The sequence below is a fragment of the Antrostomus carolinensis genome, unplaced genomic scaffold (genome assembly GCF_000700745.2).
Source record: "Antrostomus carolinensis isolate BGI_N321 unplaced genomic scaffold, ASM70074v2 scaffold5442, whole genome shotgun sequence".
NCBI lineage: Eukaryota > Metazoa > Chordata > Aves > Caprimulgiformes > Caprimulgidae > Antrostomus > Antrostomus carolinensis.
Genome location: NW_010300061.1, coordinates 317 through 10,308, shown reverse-complemented (window position 1 = coordinate 10,308; position 9,992 = coordinate 317). Strand labels below are relative to the sequence as shown.

Below are 9,992 nucleotides of genomic sequence, written 5' to 3'. Positions count from 1 at the left end.
GACCGGGGCAGCGGGATGTGGGGCCGATTCAGTGGGGTGCCCGGAGGGTTGAGGGGCTCAGCGGGTCGGAGCATCCTCCGGAGGAGTAACTCGGGGTGGGGGGAGGTTTCCTGGAGCACCGAGAGCTGGGTGTGCTCCGCAGGAGTTGTCGGGGGAGAGAGAAAGGGAGAGAAATTCGCCTGTTAAAGCTGTAAAGTGGCGATTTGGCAGGAATTTAATAGAGAGCTGGAGAAGAGAAGGCTCCAGGGAGACATTATTGTGGCCTTTCAATCCTTGAAGGTGGCCTGTAAGAAAGATGGGGACAGAGTTTTTAGCAGGGCCTGTGGTGACAGGACAAGGGGTGATGGTTTTAAACTAAAAGAGGGGAGATTCAGATTAGATATAAGGAAGAAATTTTTTACACTGAGGGTGGTGAAACCCTGTCCCAGGTTGCCCAGAGAGGTGGTAGAAGCCCCACCCCTGGAAACATTCAGGGTCACGTTGGTTGGGGCTCTGAACAACCTGATCTGGTTGAAGATGTCCCTGCTCACTGCAGGGGGGTTGGACTAGATGACCCTGAAAGGTCCTTTCCAACCCAAACCAGTCTGTGCTTCCTTCTGCCTGAGAGCAGAGGATGTCTGAGAGGATGCCTGTGGTCTCACTCTTCTTTTTGCTGTCTTAGAGCTCTTCAAATTGCCTTTGCTGTTGGGGTTTTTTTTTTTGCCTTTAAAACAAGTACATGGCTGTTTATTGACTTCTCCTTTTCCTTTTTAAAACAGTATTTAACCAGGCGCATCCCTCAAAATCCCAGATACCAACATATAAAAACCCGCCTCGACACTGGTAAGTGAGATTGTCATCAGGTCAAAACACCAAACGAGGATGTAGGAGCACAGAAAAATATGGTGGATGTCTTAACTGCCTCTGTCCTGAGCTGTTTTACCCCAGATACTCTGCAGCTCTGTCAGAACTCGCATCACAATTATGATGTGATTCTCCCCCCACACTCTTCTATGATTCTATAATTACATCAGGTTCTGTTGTGACAGTTCCCATAGAAACTACTGCCCTTAGAGTTTCTCTATCTGGGCTTTTCTTCTATAAACAAATATCCTGACAAAGATGTAAATCAAGATAATTTGGGGGAAGATCTTTGGGGGTTTTTGTTGTTAAAAGGGTTGAATTTTATCTGGTACCACCTGCCTGTAGTACCAACACATAAATGTTGGGGAAGGGACAGCGTGGCCACAGTTGCACTTGAAGCAATGTGTCAGATGGAATTTGAGTGCTAAGATCCTGATTTCAACCCCCTTGGAGAGGCAGAGAAGGGGGAGAGGGGGAGAGGCAGAGAAGGGGGAGAGGGGGAGAGGCAGAGGAGGAGTTTTTGATAACAACTTTCTGAAGGTGCTGACTTCCTTCTCCAAAACAATTTATGCTTTGGAGTAGAGAGGGCTTGATGTGGAACTTGTAAATGGGGAGGGTGCTACAAGGCTGTTTTTTAGGGGAATATCACTGTTCTGACTAGCAGGGTGTGGATATTTTTTGTATCCCTTCCTGAAAATCCTGTAAAATAAAAGTTGGGTGCATTCTGTAGCAGAACTGTTCCCAGAGGTGGTTGGTAACTGGGATCCAGCAAGTCTTTTGACTGACTTTGCTGTTTATCTCAGTCTTCCTTGTAAGAGAAAAACCCTAAGAGGAAAATTGTTGTGTATTTTATTGTCATGGAGAAAGAGGATTTGCAACAAACTTTTGTTATCATGGTCTGATCTTTTTTTCCTCCAAAAAAAATTGAAGCTTTAATAGCACTGAAGAAAACCACTAATAAAAAGTGTGTAACAAACTGATTTTTAATTTTAATTACAGGAAACAGTTTAACAAAATACACCGAGAAGTTGGAAGAGATCAAAAGAAGTGAGTAACTGGAGAGGAACAGAATATAACTTGTGGTGGGTTATTTTAAAACTGAAAGAGCATTGAGGAGCTGAGTTAAATCCCAAACCCTCTTGTTTGCTTGGAAGTCTCCACTCTGATTCCCACAGCCATTTACAGGCATCAGCTCTAGAAACATGCAGCAGTCGAGGCTTCCACCCTGATTCTTTGCTGGGCACCTTCCACTTTGTCCTGTGCCTTCTTTCTCCATCCCTCATGGTGCTTTACAGATTTAACTTCACAAACCAGGCAGGCAGGTCTGGGAGTCTTTCCAGATCCTTCTTTATGCCATTTTTGTTATTAAATGGAAATCAGTCAGGAGGAAAGTTCTCTGGACTAAGAAAACTAGACTAGACTCATCTGGGAAAACTCAGACTGCGCTTCTGAGACTTTATTTCACTTTTAGATAACAAAATGATTGAATTTGAGATCTTTTGTCTAATTTTAGCCTGCTTAGATTTCTACCCTAATATTTCAAAAGAGGAAAGAGATAATTTAATGCCTGTGGAACTCTTTGATTTTACCAGAATAACATTCTTTACCAGAAAAACATTGATTTTGTGAAGAATCTGAGTCATTCAGGCTAATGAAAGCCTAACTGATTTTTATTTCAGTCTGTTTTCCTACTGAAAAGATGCTTTTAAAAAAATTCTCACTAAAAAAGCTCATGTTTTACCACTTTATTATCAGCTACTGTCCGGATTATTTTCACATAGAGAGCCAGGAAAGCTCTTAAACCCCAAAACTGCATTTATTGATGTGAAATAAAAATCAGCCCCATTAATGAGGATTAATTAGGATCTTTGAATGTTCAGTTGTAGTTCTTGGACCCACTTATTGTGTTCCTCTAAGGTGGTAGTGTTCATATTATAAGAGAGGTCATTTATTTGTGCTCAGCTTTGAGTAAAATAGTCCTTTGTTTGGGTTTTTTTTTTTTTAAACACCACGAGTCTTTGAGGAAAATCAAAAGAGAAATGACTTTTGCTTTCCAAAATCCTGTGTTGACTGACTAAGATTTCAGTGCTTCACACTGGATTGCTTTTTTTTTTATCTGTGCTGAAAATCTTGTTGTATGGCTCTAGTTAGTTTTCAATCTCACCTCTGTGAATCTGATTTTTGTTGTTTGTTTCAGGTTCTTTTGTTTAATTGTGGTTCTGGAGTCCAGTAGAAACTTTCTCATTCTATTTGGGTTGAATAAACACCTTGTTGTTCTCAGGTGTAGTTTAGAAACTTCTCCCTCCCCCCCCTTGATTTCTCATGGATAGATGATACTGTTTGGACACAACTTTAAATACCCAGGACAGTCAAGTCTCTGTCTCTTGTGTAATGTGAGAGAGTGGGGATTTAATACCCTGAGCCTGCTCTGGAATCAAACATGATAAGAGAGCTGGAACCACGATGATTTGTCCTTTGGAGAACTGACTTGAGGAGAGACACCCTTGCTCTGCTCTTCCTTCACTCATTTCTGAAGCCCTGAGGAGCACCTCCTTGAACACACAACAATTAACAGCTTCAGACCAGTTCACTGAAGCAAAAAAAAAATATGTCAGAAAATCCAAATGGACCTTCCAGGACAGAACCGGGTACGTCCTGTTGCTTTTGTAGTTGGAAGCAACTCTTCTTCTGAACTTTCCTCTTGGAAACTCACCCAGGCACTCTGATTGATTTGCTCCAGGTCAGGCTTTGTAATAACAACAGTTTTGTTTTGGTTTTTCTTGGAATTTTGGGTGGTAAAAGCAAGATTTAGGTCATAAAAGTTTGTTCTAGGATAAATAATCGTTGCTTGAGGTGGGTGGAAACCATCCAGCAGCTGTTTTGTATGAGCACTGTGACAACAATTCTGCTTTGTCAGTGTTTATATACATCCAGCTTTGCTGATTGTACTTTTCCTTCTAAATTAAGTTTATTTCTTGCTCTTCACATGATTGAAAAGCTTTTTGTCCATGTCTGGGGTGTATTAATCATTTGAACATGGGCTACACGTGGATTTTGTGTAGGGCAGATGAGATAGGCTGTATAAAAGATAATTGTTGGTTATTTCTGAGTTATAAAGGGAGGTTTGAACAATCTGAGCTTGAGGCTTGAAACCAAATGGTTTTGCAAGAACCATGAGGCTCATTTTCAGGTGAATTGATGTTCTGACATCTAGTTTATGCCCAGCTCTTGTACTTCAGAGCCATGGTTTGATGTGTCTAGTGCACACCACAGTGCACTGGGGTATTTGGGATGGGCTCCTTCTTTTTAAGATGAGTTGTTTAGTAGCAAGTAGATGTTGCTTTGCAGCTGAATAAAAATTATCTAGGGTAAGAAGTTGAATTTGGGAACTCTGCTGGCTCTGGTTGCTGAAAGTTAATTGGCCTGCCTCTTCAGGAAGTGTATTTAAGAAGAAAGAATAGGAATGAACAAAAAAATAATATATATAAGCTTAAAATTTCTCCTTTTATGTCTGTTCTGCTACCATAATGTGCCTGTTGCTGTGTACAGGGAGGATGTTGTCTGAGCAGAACGTGTGTCAGGAGCTGTTTGATCACCACTGGTATTAGGAAGAGACTTCAGCCTCCAGCCTTGGTGTGGCTCCTTCTCTAAACACCCGTCAGCTTGAGAGTTTCCATAAGCTAATTCTGCAGTGATTTTTTTTGTGTGGTGGTTACAGGAATCTGGTTTGGAGCCCTTCCCCCTTCCCTCTCCCATCTTCCTTTGCTTAAGCTGTCGAGTGTTCAGCAGATGGTTTGAGAGGATTTAGAATTGCTTAACTGGCTGGATTTGATAAAGGTCCTGTTCTCTGTTGTTAGCACACTTAGCTGAAGAGCTGGAGAGACACCAGTTTGGAGTATCCTCTAACAGTTACTAAAATGGTTGGAAAAATGCAAAGTTTTTCTTGTTTTTAAAAAAAATCTGTGATTTCAGAGGCAGAGCCTAGTAAGGGAAGAGGAAAGGAAAGGAAAAGACAGGAGGAACAACTTTGTTTCTTGAGAGAGCTTAGATTTGGTAGAGCCTGGTTCAAGAGCTGCACACAGAACTCGGTTACAGCTGCAGTACCTGACATGGGAGGAATTTTGTTCATCTTTTTGCCTTTCCCTGGATTGTTTTGGGTTTGTTTTCTGTTTTTTTTCCCCCTCTCTGCTATCTTCTTTCTAGCTGTAAATTTCCCAAAGGACGAGGCTTCCGTTACTTCCCATGGGAGGCTATTTCATATCAAGATCTTCCTACTGATACTCAGCTTCTCTCTCTTCTATTACATACACCCCTTTTTTTTGTTTCACACTAGAAAGCTTCTCTCTTCCTCGTGTTTATGCATCTCAAGTATCCATGTGCCATCAGACTTCCACCCTTGTCATTGCTTTCTTAGCACTGGTAAATCTCTGCTCTGGTTCTTTGCCAGTCGTTGTCTCACTGCCCAAGCTTTCTCTTCAGGTTTAAGATTCATTTAGTCCAGTTTCTCCATCACAATTTGATGTCCTTCAGGCTGGTATCCACGCCAATCTGCTGTTCAGTTTCTACATTAAACAACTTCTGTTCATTTACATATCTGTATCAGCAAATTGTATCAATTAGAGGCTAATTGTCAGATGAAGTAAAAAAACTGGGAGCATTTTAATTAATATGATTAAACATATATGTTCAGCTTAGTATTTGAAAATACATAGCCTGAGATTCAGTGCCCCTGAGCTCTGATTCTGCTGCAACTTACACAAATTAAAAATTCAGGGAAATTTAAATTATTTGGTTTAAGAGACTTTGACTCCAAAGAACAGCAGGCAAGGTGGTAAATTAATGAAACTACCTCCTTCCCCCAGCAAGAAAACACAAAGCAAGACACATTGGAGTCTTAAAAACAACAACAAATCTGCCTCCTCCACTTTAATCACATCTGGACAAGGTCTCTCTTTATAACTGGTATGACTTTTCCCAAAGTCTTCAGCTTTGATGTTCTGATCCTTCAGCCCAAGTGTAGAGCTCAGAAATCCTCCCTTGTTGGAGAAAAGCCTCTGTGAGAAGAGCTGGGACTAAGCCTCTTCTTACCTGGTATTTGCAAAAGCTGAGAATTGACTGAAAACTGACATTATTGTCCTCTTCTGTTTTCTTTTTGAAGATTACAGATATAAAAAGGATGAGCTGTTTAAAAGACTGAAGGTCACTACTTTTGCCCAACTGGTATGTATAATTCCCTCTCCAGCCTCTGAAACTTTGTTTTCTTTTATGAACCACATTTTTTCTTGGTTTAAAGCTTTCTGTGTAGTTATGTAGCCTTAGTGTGTAATTCATCTGTGCTGATTTCTTCCTGCCCCCTGAATAAAAACAAATCAGGCCAATATTTTCAGAGCAGTCAAATGGTTTTATTTGTAAATTGAAGTTTGTGATGATTCTGTCTTTGAAATTTCTTCCCTATTTTTTTTTTCCTTCTAACTTAAGAGGATTTTCCAGCCTCTTACAAAAGAAAAGGGCTGTGTAACGTAGTATTCAAATCTGATCTCATCAAACTTTGTGTCAAGTAGCCTGAAAACTTCTTTAATAGTGATTTTTAACTGCAGAAAGTGGGGAGGTTGTGACTTCAAATCTTTCTGCATGTTTTTTTTAAATTAAAAATCTGATCAGTGAATAAAGAGCTGTGTATTGCTGGTATGTTGGTTCAGGAAAATTAATAAAAACTAGAAAAAGACAAACTTCCTTCTAAGGAGGGAAGGAAAGGGAAGGTGAAACTTGCAGATATCGAAGGAATGAGTTTCTGCAGAATCATCTTTAGTTTCCCCTGGATTGTTAAAACCAATCCTGTGACTCTCACTGATGTGATGAACTAGTTTAGTTCATTAATATCTCAGTTCTCCTCTCACAGACCAATTAACCCTGGGTGATTTTAACCAGTGTAGTCTGTGCTCTGAAATGTTTCAGTTGCAGCCAGTGATTGAACTTCACAAATATTAGAAAACATTCTGGTATTTGATATTGCCAGCACAGTGGATCTGGTTTTAATTTATTCTAAGATTGAGCATTGTTGTAGGTTTTGGGTTTTTTTTGGTTGGTTAGGGGTTTTTTTTACAACTTTTGCTTAATAAAAGGACACACCAGCAGGAGAAGTTGCATTGAGTTAAATGTGTTTTGGCTTGAGGATTGTTTTTCCTGAAGCTGATCCCTGCTTGTCTTTCATTGACACCAGTGCAGGCATATCAAGCTATCCTTGCTGGCTTTTGTTTCCTGCAGGTCATCCAGGTCGCTTCTCTATCTGATGAAACCTTAGAAGTGACAAACGAGGAGATCTGCAAGCTGGAAGGTAACAATATTTATTGTTAAGCACAAAGAGAAGGAGCTGTAGGTCGCTGTTGGATGGTGAACTGTGTCCTGACAAACATATCTGACTGCTCAGCAAGTCTTTTCACAGAATCACAGGATTCCTCCTGTCATTAAAAATTATTTTAATTATAAAATAATTAACCTGTGACCTGCAGCTGTTCTACTTTGGGATGTATCGCTCCTAAAACAGAAAAGACTTTAAAATAAGAAAAGCTTTATGCTGCCAAGTTTATTGTAGTAACTCAGTAGATAATGTACATCAAGAATTACAATTTTATTGAATTCTTAAAATAAGATCTGGCAGCCTTAAAAAAATAAATCATATGGCTCTTTGTTATTTTTAATATGAGGCTCTTGGTAAGTCATCCTTATAAGAGGATGAAGATAAGGCTGCCTTTAGGAGACACACTTTCTTCTAAGAATAGAAACTGGGCTTAAAACCCTGCCTGGTTATTTCCTGCAGCATTTTAACTCTACATGCTCTGTTCTCTCTGCTTCTCCAAATGCAGATGCTGAAATCACAGCAGGGACAAATGGGAAAGGAAGTCCTGATGGGTCACCTAGTCCAGTCTTGTTCATAAACGACACAGGAGCTGGGGAATCCTATCGGTCCACGCTGCAGAGGTACCTGAAAATAATACACAATTATTTCTTCCTGTCTAAGATAATTATCTTTATCCAGCTAGTTATTGTAAATTGCTACAAAGTGGCTTTATATTGTATTTCTCATTAAAGCTTGATTTTTTTCAGGTCTGGGGATGTGAGTGAGAGAGAGGGTTGGCAGGTTTTCCTCTCTGGATGTGATTGTTGATGTCTGAGAAAGGAAATATGTTTGTAGGACTTGATCCAGGTCCCTGGATTCAAGAATCCATGTTATAAACTACTCTGGTAAACTCAGTAATGTGCCTTCCTGATGATTTTAATGGATTGCCCTGTGACTGAGTATAAAAATCCAATTTCCAAACCCAATATATTGCTTGTCAAGGTCAAAGATACCAGGAGGATGCTGTAGGAGAAAGCTTCTCAGCCCTTCCCTTGCTGTACTTGTGCAAATGTTAACAGAGGAGTTGAGACACTATCCTGGTGGGCTTGATGATTGCGTATCAAAGCCATCAATTCAGTGACTGCTAAAAATATCTGGATGTTTCTGTTCATATCCTGGATCCAATCTAGTGATAAAATGGGAAATTACTAGATTTTTATGGGGGGAAAAAAAAGTGCTCTGCATAGCACTGCTTGGAGATGACTGACAGTTATTTAGTGTGTCTGACTTGCTGCAACCTCCACGTTGGCAGCTGCTTAGAATTATTCTCCCTCAACTCCAAGTCATTTAGGACATAAAACATCTTTACTGGTCTGATTCAGAAGAGTATGGTATGTTCACATAGCAAGGCTGTTTATTTTTTATATTGATATAAATAAAATCAGTCTCTCTTGATGTACTGAAAAGCCCAAAATAGACTCTTTCCATGTTTATATGGAGTCTGGCTCTACTGGAATGTAAATGTGCTGTTGGAACAGTTGATGGAAAACCACTCTGGCTTGGTGGAGAGGTATGGAAATGTTCTGCATGAAAACACACACCATAACCTCCTCTTTCCTCTTGTAGTGTGATAAGTGGAGTTGGAGAACTGGATATAGAAAAGGACTCTCCAAAGAAAGCAGGTGCTCAAGCTAAAGACATGCCATATCCTGACTGCCCCTTCCTGCTCTTGGATGTACGAGACCGAGATGCCTATGACCAGTGTCACATTGTTGGAGGTGAGGAGACCAGAATCCCACAGCAGCCAAGTCTTAGATCATAGATTCATCTCTTTGTGTCATATTCTGTCTGGCTTCATTTTTTCTCCCTCCACAAGGTGGGACATCACTTGAGTGCAGAATGTTCTCTGCACTCATTCAGTAAACACATCATTCCTGGAAATGGATGAGGGGACTGAGCTGATGTTAATCCCTTATTCAGTGGGTTTCCAAGTCTGAACTCTTCATAGAATCCCAGACTGGTTTGGGTTGGAAGGGACCTGAAAGCTCATCCAGTCCCAACCCCCCTGCCAGCAGCAGGGACACCTTCCACTAGACCACGTTGCTCAAAGCCTTATCCAACCTTCAACACTTCCAGGGAGGAGCAGCCACAGCTTCTCTGGCCAACCTGGGACACTGTCTCACCACCCTCACACCAAACAATTTCTTCCCAATATCCAACTCTTACAAATCTGTCAGTTGTTTTCCAGAGTGTGTGATTGTTGGTGTTCAGCCACTGTATAATTTTTCTTTCTTTTATTATTTTTTTTCTCCTTTGCAGCTTATTCCTACCCCATTACAACGCTGTCTAGAACCATGAATCCATATACAAATAACATTCTGGAATATGTATCCTTTACATAAGAAGTACTGAAATTAAAAAAAAATAATAATAATTAAAAAATTAAAAAATTGGAGGGTTGTTGGTGGGGGCTTCCAAAAACAATTGTAGTTCCTTTGTCCAGGGTGGTGCTTAACCAACAAAATCTGGGGATCCCAAGGAGGATGGGAGGGGAGATCCTTTAGGCTGAGATTACATGGTGGGGTTCCACTGCCACCATCAGATGATAGATTCTAGTTCCTCAAGGCTGGAATGCCTCTTGATTTTTGGTAAAAACTGCCTGACTTTGGCTTTTCTTGTGATTTTTGGCTGCTGGAAGGCAAAGCCATGATGATTGGGCACCCATCCCTTGCTGTTGCTGGAGTGTTGTGCTTCTTGAAGGATGCATTCATCAAATCCTCTGGCTTCCTCTCAGCACCTTGCTGAGGATTGC

The 9,992-nt window shown here is 40.6% G+C and overlaps 1 protein-coding gene across 1 annotated transcript; it reads left to right on the top strand.

Annotated features, from left to right (window-relative positions):
• Nucleotides 1–758: 758 nt before the first annotated feature.
• On the top strand, nucleotides 759–9,567 carry CEP41 (centrosomal protein 41; the record flags this gene model as incomplete). The annotated part of the gene is made up of 7 exons (XM_029083753.1): nucleotides 759–822; nucleotides 1,843–1,890; nucleotides 6,002–6,063; nucleotides 7,108–7,177; nucleotides 7,707–7,821; nucleotides 8,807–8,958; nucleotides 9,500–9,567. Coding segments are annotated over 7 exons (579 nt in total), but the record flags the coding sequence as incomplete, so codon positions are not given.
• Nucleotides 9,568–9,992: the final 425 nt, after the last annotated feature.